We start from the raw sequence: 27100 nt of genomic DNA, 5'->3' as shown, positions 1-27100 counted from the left end.
GATGGGAAATTATTTCTTCAGACATGAAAGCCAGAGTCAGATAAAAGTGGTTATTGCACGTGTGTGTGTGTGTGTGTGTGTGTGTGTGTGTGTGTGTGCGCACACCTTAACTGGGTTTCTGGTCCTAGCCCTGTCCCACTAGGCCTGAGTGTCTCCTAAGCACCTAAACGTTACTGGAGGGCCCATGCAGTGTGTGAACTCAGCTGATTTGTGTAGTCAAAGTGCCTGGCTGTAACACCTCTGGCTGTAAAAACCTGGGGCTGACCTGTGTTCAGCCAGTCATGTCTAATGCTTAGACATGCGTCTCCCAAAGGGAAAACACTTCGGCTTGCATGTTCCTGTCTCAGCAGCTGAGACTCTAGTGCCATCTAGTGACTGCAAAATCATTTTTCATGTTAAAGTCTTAATATTTCCATAATCTCAGTTTAGTGACAAGAGTCCAAGTCCTTCTGGTCACATTTTGGACACACATTAGCATCAGTCAATATCAACAGAATTGAATTGCTTTGGCCCATCCTGGTAAACCAAATGTACACCATGTTGCTTTAACTGTATATTATTTAGTATTTATGCACTTAGACTTTGGGGTTCATCTTTGTGTTTGCTGAGCTCACTTGTGGAAAGCTCCAAGTGATTTTGATAGTGCTGCCTTCGAGACACAGGATTATTGTCCTTGCAAAGGGGAATATTGTTGATGCAGGATATATGACAAACATACACATTCCAGACCTGGGTCAAATACCTCATTTTGTTTTGGATTGAAATACTTATCAGTGCTCAATTTCATCTTGACTGGTGCCCTTGAGCCAGCCATGAGGACCAGAAGGTGTGGGTTGAACTTTTTGATAGGCATTTCATAGGCTCCAATACACCAGTTAAGCTCCGTAACAGCTACTACTTTTTTTCAATGCGACTTACAGTTGATTAGACTAAGCAGGGGACAGAGCAGTGTGGGGTTAAGGGTTGTTCAAGGGCTAAACAGTTGTGCAGATCTTATCATGGCTACACCAGGGCTTGAACCCCCAATCTTCCGGGTCCCAGTCATGTACCTTGACTACAGGCTTCCCCAAAGTTTTAACGTATTTGACCTGGTCTGTTTGTGACCCTCATGGTAGAGGTGGTGCATAGGTGTATGTGCTAGCATGTTACACCTCTCCCCCCTGATGTTGCAGGTATAAGGAGCGAGCCCAGGTCCTCTCTCACATTCACAAGGACCAGCCGGGTCACCCCGTGACCCGCGCCGTCTACTGGATAAGCTACATCCTGCGACACCACGGCGCCGACCACCTACGCTCCTCCATCTACAGCATCCCCACCTACCAGTACTTCCTGTTAGACATAGTCGCCGTGGTGACGGCGGCCCTGCTGGCGCTGGCTTACGCCGGTTACCGGATAGCCAAGCTCGTCACGGCAACGCGGTGCGGGGCCTCGTCGGGTGACAAGGCCAACGGACACTGCCACAACGGCTTACCGAACGGAAAGCACCGGAAGAACGGGCACATCAAACTCGAGAAAAAAGTGAAATAGAACAGCCTTCCCACCCACCCCCCCACCCCTCCCCCCTCGCCTCCCCCTCATGGGTTCGGTCCGGCTAGTACTGTATCGCGCAAAGCAAAGCAACGACTACAACGACAAGCGACAGAATACGCTGGCCATGCAGTCATAGCCCAGCGGCCGATTTTCAGGCACAGCGAAGGCTAAGGCTAACGCTAGCGCAACGACAGGACACACACTCGCGCACACACACACACACACACAGAATCCATCTAATAAAAGAGTTGGGAGGCCAAAGTCTTTATCTGTGCGTGTCTGTGTGAGTGTGCAAAAAAAAAAAAAAAAAGATACCTAAATAGGACTAACAAAAAAATGGACTTTTTCATTCGTTTTTTCAAAACCTTCTTCCCTGTGGAAAGTCCCTGTAGCGGTGTGAATGTGAACAAGCTGTTGTGAAGGTCGCCTCTGTCTGTATCATCCCCACTTTGAAGGAAATTAACATATTAACATGAAACTACTGTACTGCTGAACATCAGGTAAATCTTTAAAATGGAGAGGGAACAAAATCTATTTATTACTGTAGTACTGTACTAATTTTATTTTCAATTGAGATGGGTTTGTTTTAATCAGCATATAATATGAATTATGCAGACATCTTTACATCTTTTTTTTTTTTTTTTTTACATTTTATTTTTAATTTTAATATCGGAACTGAAGCATGCCCAGAGGCACCCACCCCCCCCCCCTTCCCATACACACACACACACACACACACACACGTGAGTAGATTCGTGGGCTTCTGTCCGCACATATATGGTGTACTTGCAACTCAATTTCCAGCTTATATGATATCAAAAATCTGATGAGAGAGATTGGAATATTTGTAGGCTGCCATTTTCAAAATTTTTACTGAAAATGGCATCATGATGTCACCTTTGTCAATGCGGCTGTGGCTCTGATGTCCTTTTAGATTTGCTTGACGGCAAATGCTAGCACAGAATTTAGCTTGCTATAGATGTTCTTCTTTTTTAAATTATTTAAATAGTTATTTTTTAAGTCATAAAATTAATTGCATTACTGAATCTGTCTTCCCATGACGGTTTAAAGCAAAACGTATGGCATTCTAACGCAATGATTATCTGATGTATATACTGTATGTGTGTTTGTCTATGCACATAGAGTACATATATTGTATTATCTTATCTTATTATCTTGCTCCTTGAATGAAGGGGTAAATGAAGCTTTGCATTCAAACTTACTTGCACATTTGAACATTTTCAACCAATGGCAAATGTGTAATCTGTCAACTTCCCTGATTCCCAACAACACGTCAGACTCTAAACTGTGTAGTGCTTCAGAAATGTGTTTGAGTCGATCTGGATCATTTTTTTAAAATGAAGATGTGTGTATATGTGTGTACAATATTTCATTGATGTATGCAGTATGCTTGTTTTGTTGTGTGTGTGTGTGTCCCAGATTAATTTATTAACTCTAAATGTCCGGAAGCAAAGGGCGGTCAGAACATATTGAGTTCAGGTGAGCATTGAGCTATCCCAATATTATATTTCAATGACTTTTGCTAAATGCTAAAGTCTTCACTTATAACTGTTAGCCATTCTTACTGTCAGTGTGTGAAGTGAATACCCAATAACAGCATACGTGGAACAGGCTCTACCATGCCTGCCTTTCTATCCACATACATCCTCAGATGGTAAATGTCAACAGTAAATACATGTATAATATATAATATATAATATATATATATATATATATATATATATATATATATATATATGATATATATATTGTATATGTGTGTAACTGATCAATAGTTCCAACATTATCAAGAATTATAGTGGTCTCCATATGCCCAGAAATGTATTTCACTGTATTTTGATAGACTGCATATGGATTTATTGATTCTCATTTCATACACACACCCCCATTCCTAATGAAATGTATTATTTTTTATTTTCTTTGAATCCTGCAGTCTGTACGATTTTGGTCTCATATTTCATAAAGTGTGTTGGTGCGTTTATGTGTGTACACATATACATGTGTACATGTGTGTGTGTGCGATGGTTGACTTGAAAGTGTGTGCTAGAGGTTGTTTGAAGAAATTATTGATAAATGTAAGAACCCATCAGGAACGGGTTTGTTATGATGGCTGACAGATTAGCATGGTAATGACTGTGTACTGTGTTGGGATACATCTCCCTGATGTTTATATTAGCATACTCCTGACTAGCCATTACGGCTAGTCAGGCCCCTTTTTCATTTGGACCAATGAAAACTGACTTGAGACTTTGAATGGCCCAGTCTCAAATCAAATACAACCCTTCAGTCAAGTAATTTCAAAAGCATTCATCCTAGAATTCTTTCCCGTTAAACCACAGGTCACTAATTTTATTTCTCATGTCTAATTGACATTATTGTATTTGTATTTATATAGCACTTTTCTCACACTCAAAGTGCTTTACAGTGATCATTAACTAACACATTCACTGTGTGAAGGAGTGCAGTTTCTGTTTCTATTGCTTCATATAAAACATTTTTAAAGTTCGATTTGACTGAAGAGTTTTCATTGGAAGTGTAAACCCTTTTATCCTGGTTAAATATTTTACTTTAGATAATGCAAAGCACATTATAATTACCAGAAGGCAGGGATATCCAAAGTCATCTTTAATGCTGTCGCATTCAAGAGAAATGGTTGCCTTAATTGATAATCTGTAGTATTCTTGAAATATTTATTTTTCAATTTTAAATAAAATCTGGGACACACACACTTTGATTAAACAGTTTTAATGCAGCTGATGACTTTTATGCAAGTGTTGAAATGTTTAAGACTGTTTACCTAGTGTGGTTGCACTAAAATCTTTAGAATTTTTTCTTGTGTTATAAATCATGACTGATAAAACTAAAGTTCTTTTGCGAGGATTAAGTTTGTGAACATAAAAAAGGAAATCAAATCCCATTGAGGCCTTTGTTATATTTTTAAAGCAGATTATTTCTCTATGAGCCAGCACCATCTGCACAGTGAAGCGAATAACTATGTCAATACTTGAAATATATGCAAAAATGTAATTGCTTCTTTTTGCGTAAAAAGAGTTTTGTTCACTCTTGCGTATAGCAATAAGCTGGCAGATGTACTAAGGCCATGACTAGAGAAGTATAGAGGGGAGGATGGAGACATTTGTGAAATGGATGTGTTCTCATCCGTTCTTTTTTTTAATAAAAAATTCAGTATTAAAAAAAAAAAAAAAACTTAAGGGACGGCAGTTGACAAGATTCCTGTTAGTGAGCACATCAGAGGTGAAAGTTGTACAGAACTTTCTTTGGTCTTCTGTCTCTCAGTTCTGCATTTATGACATTTCATGTTCATCCTCAAGAAACGAATGGCTCCATTATAAAATGCAAGTGAAATATAAAAAGTAAGGATGGGTAACGCATTAAACTAATGGCATGCATGGCCTCCCGCGCAGCTAATCACTAAGGCCATGAAGGAGTCTATTTCACTATACTGTTCCTTTTTTATTTTTATTTCTGTTCCCAGAAAAGGGCTTCCTGAAACCTTGCCTGATGATTCTGTGTAGGTCTTCATTTTGATACACCCTGAAATTCCGTTAGTCCAGGCACCAGACCCCAGGTAATACGCAATGCTTATTCGCCTGTTCTGGCCTGGTAGTTTTTTATTGTTTTAAACTTTTAAAATTGACTGTGATGTGTGTCCATATTGTAAATATAACATGTAAACAAACAAAAAAGACTAATGGTAAATAAATGGCATATTTTATTTGCATTTGTTTGAAGTAGTTTTTTCACACCCGAGTCCCACATTGTGTCATTTCTTTGTTTCTTTCCTGTTTGTTACACAAAAAGCAGAACTCTCCATGCTTTGATGATTTGTCTTTTGCAGGTGACATCAATCACACCCTACTGCCTTGTTAAAAGCAATGCGCTAATTAGCTTCGTGTTCTCAGATTGTATGACCTCTGTTACAAGTTTCTCATTTAGCATTTTGTCCTTACATATACTTGCGAGGTAGTCTACCGGTATTACAATAGAAAGCCAAGAAAAAAAATCTGGTTAAACAGAATAATACAAATTATAATTAGCCATAAGAACAATGAAAAACCTAATTAGCCACACTGAATAAATGACAGACTGCAGTATCCATATAGTGTGTTCGTTCTAACGATGACGGTCTTGAAATGGCCGACGCATTCCATTTCTCCTCAGTCCACCATTTCAGATTCTGTAAAACAATTCAGATATTTAATTATAATTTCCCAGAGCCGAATGAGACGACATGTTCATCGCAGGAGGACATTTTTTTATTTGACATCCGGTGTACTGTACAACCTACAAACTTAAGACACAAGAATGTTCTACTATTTAGCTTCAGCTCTGGATTCATGGGAATCTTTGCTGAACAAAGCAGTTGTGTGCACTTATGGACTGATGGGTTTAAACGGCGGTGTCGTTTCAAGCCAGAGAAGGAGTGGCTGAACGGATGGTGTGAGCGAGGGATCAGGTGACCTCACCGTGAAATCCTGCGGTCGTATTACCGTCAGCCGTAGACCTCGAGTTTCCTCCATCCTGGTCCCGGTCTCTGCCTTGAACTTCCTCTGCGACAGACACCACTACTTCTGTAACGAGGACAGGAAACACAAAGGCATCCGTCTGCAACCTTTTTGTTGGATATTAATCTTGATCATAAATAAAAAATATATATAATTAAATCACCTGAAGAATTTCCTCCTTCCGCGGGAATGTCTCCGTATTTATTTTGAGTTGACTTTATTTTCATCAGTAAAATATCAGTCGACGAAGTATTCTCTAGAAGAAAAACAGCATGTTAACAGAATTCTGTTAATGCTTCGGATGTATCCAACATTTTCTTTCACGAGCGATTCGTTTTTACCTGTGTTTCGGCTAAAAACACAATTCATACTGATAGAAATCATGTGCTTCCAGAAAACATCACAGCGAAACATTACAATGTCAAAGCAGCAGTGAGGTGAGAAATGATGAAGTACCTTGCAGATGCGGTCTAGCCAGAGGGCCGTGTGTGAGGTCCGGAGTGTTTGGGTAACTGTGGACGAGGCCCATCTTGGCACTGGGCTTCTGGACGTGCTGGGTCGGTCTGTCTGGGCCCTGCGGGACACAAAGGCGTCACCGGGGCTCGTTGAAATGAACACTGTGCTGCTACTGCTAGCTCTGTAACAGGATACCAACACTTCTTGTAACAAGTAAATGCCTCGGAATGCCATTTTGGACATGTGCTCCTCACTCATAATGGCCTCTGTTCCGTATATTGCAGGGGAATGGCAAAACAACAGTTTCTTCACTGTCTCGTTCGTTTGGAAACAGTCCAGCACAATAAGGGCCTGTGGGGGTAATCTCATGAACTCGCCACTGTCCTCAGTTGACTGGGAAATCATGTCATCCTCCTGGGGCACAGCCGGGAGGAGGTCACATGCCGGGCCCCACCTCCCCACAAAATCCTAAACTTATGTTCGAGGCTCCCTGCCTTTGGAATCATCCTACCCCCCTCCTCTCTCTCTCCCTCTCTCTGTGTCTCTCTCTCAAATTCAAAAGGCTTTCTTGGCATGAAATACATGGCAAATATTGCCAAAGCATACACACAGAAACAGGAAGAGGAACACATTACAAAAAGAATGCAAACAACAACGTGAACGAAACTACATTGTGGTAGCGGCAACAATAGGCACACTCTCACTCGCTCTCCCTCTCTGCCCCCCCCCCCCCCCCAGTCTCTCTCTCTCTCCCTCTCTCTCTGTCTCTCCCTCTCTCTGCTGTAGTTTCGGGGCTTTGCGCTTGAATGTGGCTGTAATGTAAGTCACAGTGGTTTTGGGTGTCGGACATCGGAGTCGACGGCGCTGGAACAGTGTGTTGCGTATATCAGGTGGTGTTCGGCTCCGTGTGTGCACGCTGAGTGAGGGCGGTAACGCAACACCGCTCCTCTCCCCAGCTCTGCTCCGCCGCTTAATTATTCAAGGGCCAGCCGTAACCACTCCTCTCCCGTCCCTCCGTGGCGGTTATTCATCTCAGATTTTTTATTAGTTTCGTTTAAAGCCGACCCGTGCTTTGAGACCGTCACATGCCCTCTTGGACCGGCTGTAGACGAAGGAAACTTTGGTTCAATATGACCAGTCTCATTATTTTAGTAATTGGCTTCATCCAGCGTGATGGGGTCACAGATCATGCATCTACACTCAGTGAGCACTTTATTAGGTAGACCTGTACAGCAAGTTTGTTAATGCAAATATTTAATCAGCCAATCGTGTGGCAGCAACTAAATGCATGAACGTGGTCAAGAGGTTCAGCTGTTTTTCAGACCAAATGTCAGAATAGGGAAGAAAATTGCTGATCTCCTGTGATTTTCATGGTCGAAGCTGAGAGCATGGTGACAGTAATGCAAATAAACACACATTACAGCAGTGGTATGCAGTCAAACCCCTCAGTGGATAGGCTACAGCAGCAGAAGTCCAATAAATAAGTCTAATAAATACCTAATAAAGTGCTCACTGAGTTTATATCTACAGAATAGTACAGGTATGCAACTGAATTACCTTACTAAGTCTGCTTTCAAAATAATCACCAAAGGCTGTGAAATTACACATTTCATCCTCGATCAGTTCCAACGCAGGAAAACTGAAATTCTAAAAAAAAATGATAATAATTCATTAACACATTAATATAGATATCAAGCAGACTGCACATTGCTATCTGCCATGCTAGGCTTATTAACATGTTACAGTGTGCATTCAGTGGATTTCGCATCCTCACACGTACTTGCATGTGTGAAGATAGGTGTTCCTCCAAACCGCATATCCATCTGGTAACATTGGCAAAAAGGCATTTTAAATGGCCCAATTCTGCTCTTACGGACTGGATATCAGCCACTGTCGTTTGGTTGAACTGGAGTATGACGTCAGACAGAGATGATAGCTGTACCCAAAGACATATTATTATTATTATTAATGCATGTCAGTTCAGTGTTTCAGTGAGGCTGCTCACTTAGTTGTAAAGTGCAAATTCAAAATCAAATCAGATTGAGTCAAATGCATTTGACAGCAGACCTAGCAGTATGACCATAGTGTTACAGTGGCAATAAAAAAACTCATATAAAATTATAGTCTATCCCAGCATGCACTGGGCAAGAGGGATAGACCTGGAATAGGTTGCCAACCCACTGCATGGCTCATACATAATACTGTATTTGCCCAGTATGCTAGTTAGAGATTGGGGCCAGTTTCTACATGATTAGCAATGTTCCAGCATTGTTCAGATCAGGGGTGAACTGGTCACTCAGAAGGTGTAGCTGTGAGATGCGTCATTGGCTGTTTGTTGTATTGTAGTGAGTAGGCCGTAGCCTGTAGCACCGCTGTTATTTTTAAGAGCCGCCTGCATTATTGACCGTAACTCCACCATGTCTTATTACCTGCGTCCGTGACGCTCCCTGCATGTCACTCTTCAGTTTTTCATAACTGGTCTTCAGAGACACGACATACTGATTAACCCGCGCAATGTTGGACTCCACAGTCCGTAGCTTCTGCAAGGTTAATCACGTCAGAGTTACTGTGAGGGAATAATGTATTCATTTCATTCAATTAATTTGTGGAAAAATCACTTAATTTAAGTGTTCCATTCCCCTTCTCCACCCTTATTCACCCCCACCCATCCAATAAAAAGAACCATCTCCCCACCCCATTTCTGAAATCAACCCATTACTACCATCACTATGTGAAAGCCTGTCTCTATTAGTTATGCCTCTCTCACGCTCTCTCTATCCTCCTCTTTGATTAGTTTCTATCAATTGTATGTCATGCTATTTTAAGATATACTGTAGATATTATAACAGAAAGACAGCAAGTTTATCTCTTTGGAGGTTTTTCTCACCTGCTGAGTCAGGAGATTCACTTGTGCCTGTTCACTGTTGTCCTTAACCCTGTCCGCTGGGTGTTTTCCATTCACACGGTTGCACTCAGCTGTGAAAATGAAAGCAAGTTTTATTCAGGGAAATGTGTGTGAAATTATACTGTCTTAGTTGTTGGTAAAAGCTCATGGCACGGTCACCATTTTAAAGGGGGGGATTTCAGAAAATATGAAATTCATTTGATATGCTGTTGCTTTAGATCATAACGGAGGCTTGAGCACTGAGCTTCCCACAGTACGCACACAAACAGACTCCTGGGGTCATTCCTGTGATGAATGGATTATTTGTGCTCTCTAGAAGATTACTGCACAGAAAAAAAAGAAAACTATTCTGTGGGCCATTGACGCAAATTGGCCTGCATATTTCCGACGCCCTGTAAAAATTTAGCTACAACATTTGCATTTCATTACTGGAATTATTGTCTCGCAATGGAAATGTACTCGCATGTGAAAAGGAAGTTCACTAGGGTACGCTTCCTAATTATCATAGTCTGCTGAAGTAAGAGCTAATGTAAGAACTACAGACACTGTAGAGCACAGTATAGTACATAACCTAATCACCAAGCACTTTATTTGGAACATTTTTACTTTATTACACCTACTTATTCATTATTGTTCACATCAACCATCAGAATGTGGAAAAAAATTTGATCAAAGTGACTTTGGCCATGGAATGATTGCTGGTGGCAGACAGGGTGGTTTGTGTATCTCAGAAAATGCTGATCTCCTGAGATTTTCACACACACACACACACACACACACACACACACACTAGTCTCTGGAGTTTGCAATGAATGGTGCAGTGAGCAGCAGTTCTGCAGACAGAAACGCCTTATTAATGAGAGACGTCAGAGGAGAGTGGCCAGACTGGTCAAAGCTGACAGGAAGGTGGCAGTAACGCAAGTAACCATGCATTACAACAGAGTTATGCAGAAGAGCATCTCTGAACACACAACACATCATAACTCGAAATGGATAGGCTACAGCAGTAGAAGTCTAAAAAATAGGTCTAATAAATACCTAATACAGTGCTCACTGAGTGTACATACCATTTAATGCTATGATGTCACTATGACTCAGGAGTCACACCGCTAAGGTAAAAGGAGCATGTGCACTATATCATGTGTTAGGCCTGACTCAGACTAGCAAGAAGCACCGTCTGAATTGCCCTGTTGAAAAATTAATGGGGGCAAATTACTGCTAATTATGAAAGCTGCAATAAAGCAGTCTTACCACAAGGCCCACTAGAAAACATATTCATAAAATAAGGCACCACTTTAAAATGAATGGATGCAAAGTCTACACCCGACATGAATGAAGTAATGAAGCTGTATTCAGTAATGAACCTGTACTCAGTCATCATTTGTCCTTAACATGCAAGCAAACTGTTGTATCTTAATGAGTCTCACTGTATGTCACTGTATGTCACTGTATCTCAATGTATCTCACTGTGTCTTATTGTATCTCAATGAGTCTCACTGTATCTCACTGTATCTTAATGTATCTCACTGTGTCTTATTGTATCTCAATGAGTCTCACTGTATCTCACTGTATCTTAATGTATCTCACTGTGTCTTATTGTATCTCAATGAGTCTCACTGTATCTCACTGTATCTTAATGTATCTCACTGTGTTTTATTGTATCTCAATGAGTCTCACTGTATGTCACTGTGTATGAAGATATTCTTGTCATGTAGCATGCTGCGGGAGCCCTAGAATTTCTTAATTTCCTCGTGTCTTTCTCAGAGACACCAATCTTTCATTTTTAAATTGAAACTGGATGCCTAGACATATCTTGCAAATTATTTCAAGGCATCCATCTTGATAACTAGATTGCCCTGGGTCTCAGTCAATTTGCGGCTACTCTATTTATAACAATCTCTGTTCCCTCATCACACCAAAGCACATCCCACATCCGCTTATTTGCTTCTAATCCGCACAATAACTTTCCACCATAAAGTTGGTCTCATTACTACCTGTTAGTGCAAGTGTAACTATAACTAAGCATTTAAATGTAATTGCACTTCTAGGCATAGGTGATATGAATGGTTGCCTTGGCTGTCAGCCATCTGGAGTGGTTCCAAATGAAGAGCGGGATAAAACAATTGCAACTGGAATCATAAAAGTCCCTAAATGATTAAAGCATTTTCACATATCTTTGTGCTATGTGGTAATGGAAGTATTTTATATCTATTTATTCTCCGATTTTCTCAAGTATTTTTATACACTTTGGGTTCACCTTGTAGAAATTACAGCAGTGTTTAAACATAGTCCCCCCATTTCAGGCCACTGTAATGTTTGGGACACATGGTTTCACAGGTGTTTTTAATTGCTCAGGTGTGATTACTTGCCTCCTTAATGAGAGCTCTCAGCACCTCTTCTTTCCCTTTTTCCTTCGGAAACTATTATTGCTGTTTATCAACATGAGGACCAACCTTGTGCCAATGAAAGTCAAAGAAGCCATTATGAGACTGAGGAACAAGAATTAAAATGGTTAGAGATATCGGCCAAACCAAAGGCTCACCAAAATCAACTGTTTGAAACATACTTAAGAAGAAAGAGAGCACTGGTGAGCTTACTATCACTCTAGGACTTGGAACAGTAATTTCCTCTAGGGTCTTCAATGCACTTGTCCCAGGTTCTGATTTGCATTTTGTTGTACGTCACTCTGGATAAGAGCATCTGCTAAATGACTATAATGTAATGTAATGTAATGTAATGTACTAATCGCAAAGGGACTGGCAGTCCAAAGAATACCTCCACAGCTGATGACAGAAGAATTATCTCCATAATAAAGAAAAATCCCCAAACACCTGTCCGACAAATCAGAAACACTCTTCTGTCCACAGAAGACTTCATGAGCAGAAATACATGAACAGAACAGAGGCTACACTGCAAGATGCAAACCACTGGTTAGCCACAAAAACAGGATGGCTAGGTTACAGTTTGCCAATAAGTACTTAAAAGAGCAACTACAGTTATGGAAAGAGGTCTTGTGGACAGATGAGACAAAGATGAACTTATATCAGAGTGATGGTAAGAGCAATGTATGGAGGAGAGAAACAACTACCCAAGATCCAAAGCATACCACCTCATCTATGAAACTTGGTGGTGGGGGTGTTATTGCCTGGGCATGTATGGCCTCACTTATCTTCATTGATGATATAACTGCTGATGATAGTAACAAAATTAATTCTGAAATGTATAGACATATTTGGCAGTAGTTCATTCTACAGCAAGACAATGATCCTAAGCATACAGTTAAAGCAAATAAGAATTTTTCAAAGCTAAAAAAAAAGGTAAATCACCCAAACTGAATCCAACTGAGCATGCATTTCACATGCTGAAGACAAAACCTCAAGGGACTAGCCCCCAAAACAAGCTTGAGCTAAGGATGGCTGCGATATAGGCCCTGGCAGAGCATCACCAGAGAAGACACCTAGCAACTGGTGATGCCCATGAATCGCAAACCTCAAACAGTCACTGCATGCAAAGGATATGCAACAAAATACTAAACATGACTACTTTAATTTATTTGACATTGCTGTGTCCCAAACATTATGGTGCCCTGAAATGGGGTGACTGTGTATAAACACTGCTGTAATTGTGTACATGGTGAAACCACTATTTATCTAAATGTGCTTTATTAAAATCTGATAATGTGCACTTTAACCACATGTGATTTTTTTTATTAGTAAAGAGGCAAATAAATAAATTATGGATCTTTGTCCCATTGTGGCCACTATAGAGGGCACTGTTTTTAACAAGATTCTGATACAAATAATCTATCCATTAGTTAATAAAAGTCAAATACATTTATAATATGTTTAAAAAACAAACAAACAAACAAACAATAAACCCATCAAAAAGGCTGAGCAGCATCATCATGCCATTTTAAAAATCTTCCCCAGGCTCATCATAATCACATGTTTATCAGAAAATGTTTATTATGGTTTATATTCAGTCCGTTAGAAGGCTTAATACCAAAAATAAAGCAGGCCTACTTTTGCCCACTTAGTTTTATTCAATGTAGGCAGAGTCTACAATCCCTGACTACTTGTTTAAGGGGCCAGGTCAGCTATTACAAAGATTATGAAGACTGGCTATAGGTTCAGGGTCCACAAACAATATATAATATATGACTATTAAGTCATATATTATTTACACTATTGACCTCTGTACCAGTGTCTCTCAATCACAAACCCATGTAAATGACTTTATGACAGCCAATGAAAAACAAGGCAATTATTTTTTATAACATTAATTGAGCTTTTTTATGAGCGGTCTTTAGTCATATAAGTGGCACTTGGTGACTGTTATATGATAGACCATGATAAATAACTATTGTTAATAACAAGGTAGTGCCAATATAATTAAAACCAATAAGGGTTTGTTCATGCTGAATTAAGTAAAAAGAGTAACTCTTTTCTTTATGCTATGGCCTAAAGCCATACTTAAATTACTGCCTTTAATTAGATCCCCCTGCTTATGGGAGAGATACAGCAGAAAGAACAGTAACAATGCAATGCATTCTAATGCCTATCTGAAAACAAAGAAAACAGCTGCTTGCCTGCAAATTAATTCCATTAATCCCACTGTGACTACAGATCATACCTGGATTATTTTAACATGGAGTGGCAGTCATTGAACTACATGTAGCACAACTGTATCGCCCACCAAGACTCAGATGTGCGCAGAATGCCAACATAAACAATATTTTCAATGACATTCACCACAGCTATGATTCCGAAGAAACACAGATTGTGAGGTTGGCTCCGGTGGAACTGCGAGTAAGAAATCTGGTTTAAAGTAATTATCTGTTCTCATTTTACAAAGAATCCATTTAAGTGAGGTCCCATGAGCCACCTGGCTTTCATAAAAGTGTTACAGACTGGACTGTCTTTGCCTGCCAGAATGCTTTTTGTACAGAAACTGCACAAAGCGTCTTTCAGATGACCACCAAAGAACAAATCTATCTTTGTTCTTGTGCTCATATTAAATTCCACTCATTGATGCTCCGAAACCTCTTTTTTTCCCCAACGAGGAACCCTGTACGGCTCACCGAGGAACAAAAACGACATATATTCTACATAGCTTTACACATCGCTATATAAATTTTAGTGTAAAAGAACAGAGTCTCTTGGATGTAGAATGTGAGGGGAGAAAGATTTGACAAGAATGCCCTGCGGGGCTCAGCTCATTTCTGGCGGTTGGGTTTTGCCCAAGCGACAAGCGAACAATAGTTTCTTTCTTGCGGGATTTCAGCTGCGATAGAGGCCTCACGCCTCACAGTGACCATACATGAACTACAGTTGCGTTATTCTACTGACACGCTCCGCTTCTGACGCTGCGCTACGGTCAGACTCCCAGCATCCTCCTGCCTCATGCCACAGGTGTTTTCTATGCACAGTAGCTGCTGAAGGGGGGGGTGGGGGTCGTGATTGGTCGGCTCGACGCGGGCTAACCCTGGCCGACACACTGTGTACCTTTCTTGTTGAGGACGGCGATCTGCAGCTGTAGCTCCTGCGCGTTCCAGCGGGTCTGGATGTAGAAGACGGCACTGAGGAGCTGCAGGGCGCAGAGCACAGCCACCAAGGGGCAGGGACAAGCCCAGCGAGAGGGAGGGCACGTCCGTTTACTCAACATGCTGCCAACACACAGGAGACACTTTCAGTTCAGTAAAAACTAAAGAAAGTAGAATATCGACCTTCATAATGTGGACACACATACAAATGCAGTTTATCGTTGATTTATTTTCTGCCTCCCAAATATGGATGTAATGTAATTAGCATTTCGGTTAATGGGGAGTGTTTCTAATTAGCCGCACCAGAAGTCAATCAAGGCTGGAAATAGCTTGGAGCAAAGAGTGACACTGTGAGCTCACAGGTGATTTATCTGTCATAAATCTGTCTTCTGAGTGACATTAATATTGTTGATTCATAAATTACACAAAACCATTTTAGCTTAAATTATAATACAATAATAACAAGAACATTACTAGTGGATAAAACAGACAGCATCATTGTTATAATCTCAGAAATAAAGTGACAGTGGAGGTATAGTTTTGTTCTTCAAAGATCAGATTTCCCAATTGTACCCTAAAAGTAAATTAATGTTCTGTTTGTGTACAAATGAATACTTTTTCCAAGCGAAAAAAGTACAAATGAATTATATATAAATATATAGTACAATGTTATGCTCCTATAAGCTACCACCACAAATAGCCATTTTAGGCACGTTATGCCTTTATGTCTGAGTGTAACATCATCTTCATGGTAAGATTGTGTTGGTTTACCTCCGTTTGCGGTCTTTCATCCGGACCGTGTCGTCCTCGCGGTCATCCTCCCGGTCCGAGTGGCTGCACAGCAGTGCGTGTTTCTCCCTGCAGTCCTGCTGCATCGGAGCAGTCCGTCTCTGCGCTGCGCGTTTCGAGAGAGTCTGACCGATACCTGGCCAGGTGGGCTCGGAGGCCAGCTGCAGACCACTCCCACTCCTGCTCCCGCTGTAGAGCTGGGGGCAGCAGAGCAGCACACTGCGCTGTGGGAAGCACTGCTTCAGAGCCAGAGACCGGGACCCGCGCCAAACACGCAATCACAATGGATCAATGAATCAGTCAATCAACTGAGCAGTCAGCCAATCAACCAGTCAACCAGTCAATCAACCAACCAACCAACCAACCAGTCAGTCTGTGTCTATCTATCTATCTATCTATCTATCTATCTATGTGTCGATCTATGTGTCTATCTGTCTATGGTAAGGGTGTGGCATTAAGGCTGAACCTATGCCTCATCTTACCTGCTAGAATGTTTTGTCCGGAATGTATGTCCTCCTGGAGAAGGCAGAGACATATTTCTACAGAGGTGGTGTATACGGTCTTATCTCTCTGAACCTCTCATTACATTACACTGCATTCACTTGTAGCTGCTGCTACCCAGAGTAACATACAGAAGACCATCAGTGTACTCTCAATGAAGCGTATGTCAGTGTAAGGCTATATGGATTATATTTCATTTTGCTGTTTGGGAAAATAATGGGTTCCTGGAATCTTAGGAATATGAATAAATGATGGTGGCAGGGTAGTTGCCTGTTGAGGTTGAGGTTGGTTACATACAGTATTGCGATAATGCGTCTATTTTTTACAGTAGGGAGTATGAGGACACAAATGAAAAGTCAGCAAGAAGAAGAAATAATAAAGTTATGCTTAAGCAAAGATTGGTAGCACCAAGTGGAAACGTCTCGTAGAGTAAACACTTGCATCGCATTGAAGTGCATAGCTGGCGAATTGGGCATAGTGGCGTGTGACCCCAGGCGAACTCTTTCAGCATCTCCACAGAGGCCCGTCCTAATGGAGCCTATCCACGCTGAGCTCCTTTCTCATTCGCCCGAGGAGCTCGCTGTGCGATGCAAACAAGTTCCTGTGCTCAGAAGAATCCCCATTGTTTCAGTTTTCAACTCGGTGCGGGTTCTTGTTATAACAGATTATCTCTGACTTAGTCTTTTGGACATCATGCCATAGGCGTGTGCTGCATGTTTTCATTGCCTAATAGAGGGTTGTGTAGAATGTCTTGAGCAAATAAATAATATAATATAATAAATGTACTCAGCGAGCAATTTATTAGGTAGACCTGTACACCAGCTTGCTAATATCTAATCAGCCAATCACGGGGCAGCAACTAAATGGTTAATTTAGTGGCAGACAAGGTGGTTTGAGTATCTCAGAAACTGCTGACCTCCTGGGATTTTCACGCACTCTAGTCTGTAGAGTTTGCAAAGAATGGGTTGAAAAACAAAAACAAAAACATCCAGTGAGCAGCTGTTCTGCAGGCAGAAACTCATTGTTAATGAGAGAGGCCAGAGAAGAAGAGCCAGGCTGGTCAAAGCTAACAGGCAGGTGACATTAACGCAAATAACCACACAGTACAGCAGTGATATGCAGAAGGGCATCTCTGAACACACAACACATCAAACCTCTAAGTAGATAGGCTACAGCAGCAGAAGACTTAATGAGTCTAAAAAATAAGTCTGATAAATACCTAATAAAGTGCTCACTGAGTGTACATGCCATTCATTTGCTTGAAAGAGCCGTCGTCTCAACGGGATATTGCCTCTTAATTGGAAAGAAAGTAGAACAATTATGTATGACAAAGACTGCGTACGGCTGAACAAAAGATGCACAACTTCACCGTTTGAAACGGCTGCTCGATCAAGCCGTCTGCGTCAGAACACGCGCGGCGTTCGGGAACGAGTGTTCTGTTTGATCACAGTGTAATTACAGAGTGGAAAGACTCCGGTCCTGGGGGAGAGAGAGCCCTCCTCTCACACACAAACTCCGGAGTGCCACGAGTCGGTGTTGTTGTTTGCATTGTGATGCTAATCGCTTGATATTCGGAACTGAGCGCCATCCCTCGGAGCTCACGTCGTCACGCCCGCATGTGAGGTAAACAGACAGATGTCGTCTACCGACACGCGGCCTTTCAGTCTGATAAAACACCGAAAATAAAGACGTCAACTCGCGGGAGCACGACGGAACGCCTTTGACCTCGCGGTGATGTGACTCGCTTTGCGATTTGTGATGGAGTGAAAGGAGGAGAGGAGACAATAGAACACAAACTGCGATGCCAGGTACGGCCTTGAGCTCGGGAACAATGACGCTGTACAGAGCCTCACTGTATTTGTGTTGAATCCTCACTTATGCCTGCGCTCTCAGAAATAAAGGTGCGGACAGTGTATAAAGAGGAAAATGGTGCCTTTATCCAAAGCACTGTACAATTGATACTTCTCATTCGCACAGTCACACACCAATGGCGATTGGCTGCCATGCAAGGCTCCAACCAGCTCGGCAGGGGGTTAGGGGTCTTGCTCAGGGACACTTTGACACACCCAGGGTGGGATTGAACCGGTAATCGTCTGACCGCTCTTGCCTCCTGAGCTAATGTCGCCTGGGGTACAAAGGGGTGGTAACCGTGGCCAGCAATGTATACTTAATTTGTACCTTTTTTTGCTTGGAAAACTATACTTTGTACCCAAGTATAACATCGCTGTACTTTCAGGGTACATTTGGGAAATGTGATCCTTGAAGAACAAAAACGCACCTCCACCGTGACTTCACTTCTGAGAGGGAACAATGAGACACTTCCTGTTCCACTGTCAGCACATCTTCAGGTGTCACCCATCAATCATCAACAGTGGCGTTAGGTGGAGAAGAGAAAAGAATCACAACTCTTCAGAGGAGGACGCTATGAGGACAATACTTTATGATTAACAAGCCATCCCATTTAAAGAAGAGTCACCCGGCCTGACTTTTATCTAATGCTGCTGAATTATCTTCAATGTTAATGTTGCAGAATAATAAAATTATTATTCCCATTTTAATACTTGCCCTATAAGACCCTGCAGCATTATATTATCCTTCAGCGAGTGTCAAAACATCATCATAATTTGGCGCTTTATGTTATTTAAATTACATCAGAAGGGATCAGGCTGTGGGAGCAAATTTAAATCATAACGGGGATTTGATTTTAATCTCTTGTTTTTTTTATTGCAGTCGTAACTAAAATGATTTCACAGAATGTGAATGAAGACAGAGGTAAAAAGAATCAGCTGCTAATGACCCTCAAACTCGTAGCAAAAAAAGTAGCAAAACTGGGTTCATTAAAATAAAATAAATGTTTGTCTTCTGTATTCGATGGCCTCGAATTCCCAATGATATTTAACCCTTATTTCTGAATTCTAAGTCAGTGTTCTACAACTTCATTGCTTTCAGTCACCAGTGGCGGTTGTTACATCAGCATTAGAATGTTCAGTTTAGAACATTCTAATCGCTTATTTCTGACCTCACACATTAAAAGGGAGGAACGTTCTGTGAGAAGCCACAGCCACAACGTCTCTTAACCCTGGAGATAAGGGGCACAGCTTTAGCTAATCGACCAAATGAGAGAACACACTATTAGACATGAAGGCTGAGGGGAAATTATATTAAAAAATCTACAGACTGAAGCAGTGCATTCATGAAATGAAAAAAATAACATTGTGTTGCATTATTTTTCTACTTTAGCAGTCACTTCAGCCTCATATACATATATGTTAAAATGTATAAGTATAATAAATGCTCCTATATACTGTGAGTTATCACACAAGCAGACATTCTCCAATCTTAATGAATTCAGATGCCCTTAAATGTGCTTTATGTGTTTTATACATGTATATCAGCCATCCTGCCAGCAGATGGCAGTGTTGTATTATAGGAATCTTCTTTTCTGCGGGTCAAGGTGGCTAGGCCAGTCCATGGGCCTGTTGCTGCCGACATCACAAAATTCAATATACAACAGCATACATAAAAGCATGTTTACAAGTATATCAAGTATACATTTAGGCAAAACTGATATTTCTCAAAAAATACTGTTTTTATTTTTTTTAAATATATATAATTCTAGTATATTGTTGTAATATGTTTTCTGGCATCCTTACTATTGGCCTACTACTTCAACCCTGGAGACATTTGGACGTCTTCTATTTGCCTGCTGATGAAAGGTATTTTTTGTATTTCTTGCAGGAGAAACACATTTCTTTTGAGCTGTTATTTTTAACCCAGACTATATTTTCTGGGGGAAGAGAAATGCGTTTTTATGCTGTTCTGCGTGCTGTTACGGTTGACGGTGCCTGAAATTCCGAACCCTTGGGAAATCTGCCTGTTGTTCGTGTTCGTAGGCACCGGCTTTATTATTAGCTGATGTTATTGACACTACGAGCAAAGTCAAGTATTTCAGCAATACACCTCACATCATGATATTCATTAAAATGTTATTTGTGGCATAACTGAAGCGCCATGTTGCTGTGCTAGCAGCTATGCTGAAGTTATTTTCTGCCATATATTTTTTTCACTATAATGAACTGCAAATCACCAGTTTGGCTCACGCATATCTCGTTATGACAAAAAGTTAGGGACATTTTTCAAACGAAAAGAAAGATTCACTAGATAACCTCTGACAATACCTTCGGCAAAGTTGTCTGACAAGGACAGCCTTCCTTTTTAAAGGACATCAATTTATGTGAGGTCTGTCATCAGAATTACAATTTAACCCTCACGTAACAAATGCGAGTATACCTATCTGAATGACACAGTAACTGTAAGTCTCGTTCATTGGCCAAATACGTATTCTGGAATATTGAACAGATATTAGATATTGAACAGTCGCAGTGGTAAGTGATCGCATTGGTGCAAGATACAAACCACCGTATCTGACTTTCTGATTCTCATTATTCAGTTGAACTGAACGCGACATCGCTGAAAAACAAACCCTCAAAAACTGTCTTTCAATTGCATTGGAAGGGCAGTAGTTCCCGTGAACCACTCTCAGTGTTTAACCGCAATGTGTGACCATAACTTCCTCCCAAACGTGCTGGGAATACAACGTCATATTCCTGGGCCAGAATACATGCATGCAATACATGTGAAAATGCTCAGTATAATTACAGTGGTGGGAAGTAAAATATGTTAAACATATTCTTATGCAACATCAAGATGCCTCACGAGGAGCATGTGCTCCCAAGTTGAAAAAAATAATAAGCGCACAATTAGTAGATGTGCTTAAAAAAAAGAAGATTTCAGCACACATCAATTTTCAGGACTAAATTGTGAGCAGATACCTGAATATTACTTGTCAGTATATAGTTCTAAAGCTCTGGCTCACCTGCAGAAACATGTTGCCATTCTGATTGTTGTTAATGGATTCCGTTTTAAGTTATGTATTTCATATTTTGTAACAAGAAAAATCCTAAACCAGGATTGCCCGACCTTGCTCCTGAAGATCTAACCTTCTGTAGTTCAGGGATGAACAAATCACAGTCCTCGAGGTCCGAGAACTGCTGGTTTTCCACCCTCCCCTTACCTGAGAGTGAGGTGTGAAAACCAATGCTGGATTTGATGATCCCTGCTGTAGGTATTCACTCCAGCCCTAACAAAGCACACCTCATTAGAGGCATCTTGTTGAGCTGGTAATTGGTTGAATCAGGTGTGCCAAATTAAGGTTGAAATGAAAACCTTCAGGTTGAGTTCTAGAAATAGGGCTGAGCAGCCTTGCCCTAAACCCTAAAAGCCTATTGTAAACATGTTGAGCTACGTTTGAGACAGTTAATAAAAGTCCAGAGTTAACTTAAAGTCCACACAAAAATATGCACTACCTCAGAGCAGAGGACTCTATGCACCAGGAGCACTCCTGGCACAAATTCTGCTTTGACCCTGCAAGGCGATGTCCGTAAACCCAGGTACCAACTTTCCTGACCTTGATAAATGAGTTTCACTGAGGCAGCAGATATCTCTGGACATATTTGCCAAGTGCGCTCAGATATCAGAGGTTTCCAGGGCTGGACCTGGAGATAAATGTTCCACCCTCTCTCCAAGAGGACTTTCAGCCAGCTTTGAGCTGACACCTGGAGAATCAGATGAGTCAGGTTCCAGGCGACTACACTTTCAGACTCTGGAACAAACAGAGACCAGAAACATGTCGAGCTGCAGTGAACATATTTGCTGTTGGCCAGCGTGTTCGCAAGCATTAGCAATTCTAACGACGGCACAGGGCCCTGTTCCACAGAGCAGGATTACTGAATTAGCTGGATAACTGCAAAAAGTAAAGCCTAGAACAGCTCTTTTTAGTTACAGTTATCATTTCTCTGACACTTTTATCCAAAGCGACTTGCAGTTGATCGGACTAAGCAGGGGCCAATCACCCCTGGAGTAAGGGCCTTGCTCAAGGGCCCTACACTGATGTTATCAGAGATACACTGGGATTTGAACCACCAACCTTCCAGGTCCCAGTCAAGCACTTTACCCAATAAGCTATCACCTGCCCATACACATGCTCCAGATTTGGGCAGGATCCCTGTAGTCGTCCAGCTAACTCAGTCATCCTGCTTTGTGGAACAGTGCCCTGTTCTGGGTTTTACTCAGTGCAGTTATCCAGCTAACTCAGTAATCCTGCTTTGTGGCTTTTACTCAGTGCAGTTATCCAGCTAACTCAGTAATCCTGCTTTGTGGCTTTTACTCAGTGCAGTTATCCAGCCAACTCAGCAATCATGCTTTGTGGCTGTTACTCAGTGCAGTTATCCAGCTAACTCAGTAATCCTGCTTTTTGGGTTTTACTCAGTGCAGTTATCCAGCTAACTCAGTAATCCTACTTTGTGGGTTTTACTCAGTGCAGTTATCCAGCTAACTGAGTAATCCTGCTTTGTGGGTGTTACTCAGTGCAGTTATCCAGCTAACACAGCAATCCTGCTTTGTGGGTTTTACTCAGTGCAGTTATCCAGCTAACTCAGTAATCCTGCTTTGTGGAACAGGCCTCTTGTTATTCTGTGCATCCTCATCCATCTTTTTTCCTGCAGCCTACAGAGTTACACTGTACCTAACATTATTACATTACATTCGCTTTCAGGTGCTCTTATCCGTTTCCGATCGATAAGTGTAAGGCTAGCTTAAGAAACCAAAATCGTATTGTATTATAAACAAAGGTAAATACCGCTGCACGGCTAACCTATCCCTGTACAGATACACCTATAGCCTTACTGTCCCAGAAGGGAACACAGGAAGAAAGAAAGAGGAGAGCTGAAGAGGGTCAGGGGATCGTGCTGTATGCTGAAGAGGTGTCTTTTTCCGTCTGTGTCTGGATACGGGTAGGGTGTCTGCAACGGCTAGCACGCCCTCTGTAATAACACTTCAGACCTGCTCTCAGAAAACTTTCTCCGTGCGAAAATAAAGCTGGCTGCAATTATGGCAAGCTGGCTGCAATTATGACACATAATTTAATCACAAACACCATGGGTTGTGCTCTAACCATGTAGTATGTAATGTGTATAGTTTGGTCTTAACAATGTAAATTTGCATTGTTAAGAAGATGCTCATTTACAAGTGCACCACTTGTAAGCCTTTCTGTGGACCACTGTTATGTTAGCAGCTGTTGAGGGTCATCTGAGGATGTACTGATATTTCAGGGGAACACAGTTCTCCAGGAGACAGTGACTATTTTACACCCTGCAGGTCACACAGTGTTACAGGAGAGCCAGTGACTATTTTACACCCTACAGTGTAAATATTATGTTAGCAGCTGTTGAGGGTCGTCTGAGAATGTACTGATATTTTGGGGGATGGGAACATACCATCTCATGGTCCTTAATGTGATCATGTCAGTATGTGGACACACATTCTCTGAGTGCCCCTTCATATTGCATGCCTTCCAGTGGATACACTCCTAAGATTGTTCAGAAGCCTGCATTATTTCATTATTTCTGTGTGAGAAAAAGCACAATTTATTTTACCTGTTTTTTTTTTAACTCAATAGCTTTCAGTTAGAATTAGTGAAGTTAAAAAATAATATGTTATTTAGCTGAAACTTTTATCCAAAGTGACTTACAGTTAGACTAAGTTAGATTGGGCTAAGCAGGGGAAAATCCCCCCTGGAGCAATTTGGGGTTAAGGACTTTGCTCAAGGACCCAGTAGCTGCGCGGATCTTATTGTGGCTACACCGGGGCTTGAGTCACCAATCTTCCGGGTCCCAGTTATGTCCCTTAGCCACTATACTACAGGCTGCCCCTCTTCTGACCAAAGATTCACGGCGCAACTGAACTGTTTTAGGATGTTACAGAGAGGAGTTGCAGCAGTGTGAACTGCACATCTCAGAATGTCTGATACCGACACTATCTATTGCAGGCGACTCAACTTGTGTAATCGCAGGTTGCTTTAAACGGTTAAACAGGGTGAACTTTACATAGAGGGGACTGAGCGTGTTCTGAGTCGCCATGGAAACAAACAGGAAGCAGACCAGGGAAAACATGCAGTGCCATGAGATATATTTGTCTTAGCCTCAGCCAATCAGAATCTCTTACACAAGCGCTTATTTAATCTCCATCTGGACAAGAGAGTGGGCCATCTTTATGTGTCTCGTATCAAAGAAAACAAATGCTCTTTTCTCTGAGCTATGACAGCAAAAACACATTATAGTTAACAGTGATGGCAGGCCAGGACCGCATGACAGAACGGATTGAGGTGCATACTCCTTCAAGGGCACATATTATTCCCTTCAAAAGCATATGGCATATGCTGTGGCATAATGTAAATTCTGCATTTTTATTCAGTGTTATTGAAGCTGGGTTAAGTGCCCGTGTCTCCTTTGTGTTTTATCACAATTAGCTCATTCCAAATACCGTACGGTAAATTACTGACTTATGTGCACAATGAATCAATCAAGAACAAGAGAGAACCAGTTTTATACCCTACAGGTCACACAGTACTACAGGAGAGCCAGTGACTATTTTACATCCTGCAGGCCTCGCAGTACTACAGGAGAGCCGGTGACGACTATTTTACACCCTACAGACCTTATCTGCTTGAATAGCCTGCAGCTTGAGATGTATGAAAAAGAGGAAGCTTGTTGACTTTCTCTTAAAGAAAACCTACGTCTGTTTATTACCATGTCACAGAGCATTAGCATTTTCCACCTGTGTGTAGACGTCTCGAGTGTCAACACTAATTATGTTACTTACTTAGCAGTTGCCCTAACCTTGGGGCAAGATACAGTACTTAGTTTACATTTCAGCTCTTAATACGGCCGAATATTTACTGAAGCAATTCCACCGAATTGCCTTGCCCAAGGGCACCATCGCAGTGCCGGCAGGATTTGAATCTACAACCTTTACTTAGCCAGCTTCTTTAATCATGGTTTCCATGGCACCACTAAACATTAAACCTGATTTTTTCCAGCTTTGCTCGGACGTCATGGTCGAACAGCATCACAACTCAGCTGAATTAGCAGCCGGGCCACAGATAAATAATTTTCTGAACACCAGCTCATGCATATGATTGGCCGTCATATCATTTTAGCACTGAAAAGACTCTTCAGCTATCTGTTCCATTACCACACAATGACAGGTTTGAGTGCACAACTTCAGTGAACAAGAAATGACCTTCTCCAACTTCAAAGTGTACCGAGTCGACACAAGCTTCAAACTGCTTTTTTATTATTTATTTTCATAACACATGCAACACATATTTTTCCCCTTAATATTATGATTATTTCTCATTTATAAAACCAGGATTTACTGTCACACACAGCAAATTGAAAGTCAACAGTTGAATATGAATACGAGTGGATGTCCTTCTCCTTAACTACACCGTCCGGTTCCACATTAACAAGCTTGCAGGTTTCCAAAGAACCTCATCAATATGAAAGATTCATGCAGGGAGAGAGACTACCATAATTGCAGACACAATCCTCTGTTTAGTTCCAGATGTGATTATCATAATAAATGAAAGCGTGAGTATTTTCGCTCGCATGAATATTTATATCAAAATAATTAGTGGAATATCTCATGCTGGGTTTGAAAGTGCTTCTGGAGCCTTCCAAAAATTTCTGATTCAGCAGGGAACTTTTCGGTGCTGGCAGGTATTCAGAATGGTATCATATAATACTGAGCCCATCCTGTAGGGGGAGTGTATGCGTTTGCAGTACATAGACACACAAATGCACAGTTGCTTTTTCCCTTATGAAGACAATGAGATGCCCCAACACTTTCTATGGTGCTCAATAGAGCCTCCCTTATCCCAGAGCCAATACTGCGACAGGCGTCATCCTTCAAAAGGCTGGTTAAATTGCACCCAAACTTTTCATACATTAACTTTAAGTATCACGCCTTTCCTTGACACCAGCTTCGAAATTATATACCCAAAATACCATACCATAGTGATTGAAAATTTAACTGGGAAAAATGAATTAATGCAACAAAAAAACCCGAACCGACCCAGACAAGTGTTTTTCCCTCCTTTCCACCTCCAATGCCCATTACTGTGAGGAGGATAATAGTCACTCTGGATACAGAAAATACCTGCAATATTCTGCATTTCACCAGTGATAAAGGCAGTCAAGGGTACCTCAAAGGCTTTCAGCAGTCAAATGCTGTTGCCTCCAGCATTTGCATTTTTTTTCTTGTTTTGTCCTGTGAAATGAGTTCCTTTTTACTTTATAATAATTTAAATAATTTGTTATTTAGCTTATGCATTTATCCTAAGCGACTTACAGTTGATTAGACAAAGCAGGAACAAATGCCTCCTGGAGCAATCCGGGGTTAAGGACCTTGATCCCTTGTCTGGATCTTATTGTGGCTACACCGGAGCTTGAACCACTAACTTTCTGGGTCCCAGTCATATTTTAAAGCTACATAGTTAAACATTAGCATGCAAAGGGAAAAATAAATGAAATGATGGTTTTGTTCAATATCATAAACTACTTTAATACATTAAGGTTTTTTTTCACAATGGAAACTATTCATATCTGTGTCTAGTATTATTTGCAGAAGCTAAAATATGCCTACAGTCATTTAGAGAGTTCCATATTGAAGGAATGTAGTGTAGGTGTAACTAGGGGAAGGGGTGGGTGGGTGGGGGGGTGTTGGGTGCCGCTGGTATTATTTAATAGATCGGATGATTGCGGACTGTGCAGTGAAATACTCGCCGTGATTCAGCTAAGCTCTGTGTTCATTCTGATGGCAGCTGTGAACAGGGGCCTTCAGTGTGAAGCTTAATTAGCAGGGCGCCCCCCCCCCCCTTCCATGCCCTGGGAAAAAAAAACAACAACAAACAAATAAGCAGACAAACAAAGC

General features: G+C 41.3%; 1 protein-coding gene across 1 annotated transcript in view; it reads left to right on the top strand.

Moving 5' to 3' along the window:
* ugt8 (UDP glycosyltransferase 8) overlaps positions 1 to 2137 on the top strand; it is a 28054-nt gene extending 25917 nt beyond the window's left edge. Inside the window, exon 6 of the mRNA XM_061246502.1 lies at positions 1173 to 2137. Coding sequence (XP_061102486.1) covers positions 1173 to 1527 — 355 coding nt within the window. The 3' untranslated portion in view covers positions 1528 to 2137. The remainder of the gene's footprint in view (positions 1 to 1172) is intronic.
* The last annotated feature ends 24963 nt before the right edge of the window (positions 2138 to 27100 follow it).

The sequence above is a fragment of the Conger conger genome, chromosome 6 (genome assembly GCF_963514075.1).
Source record: "Conger conger chromosome 6, fConCon1.1, whole genome shotgun sequence".
NCBI classification, from domain to species: domain Eukaryota; kingdom Metazoa; phylum Chordata; class Actinopteri; order Anguilliformes; family Congridae; genus Conger; species Conger conger.
Note: the sequence above shows the minus strand (reverse complement) of the source record. Positions and strands in the feature narration are given on the sequence as shown.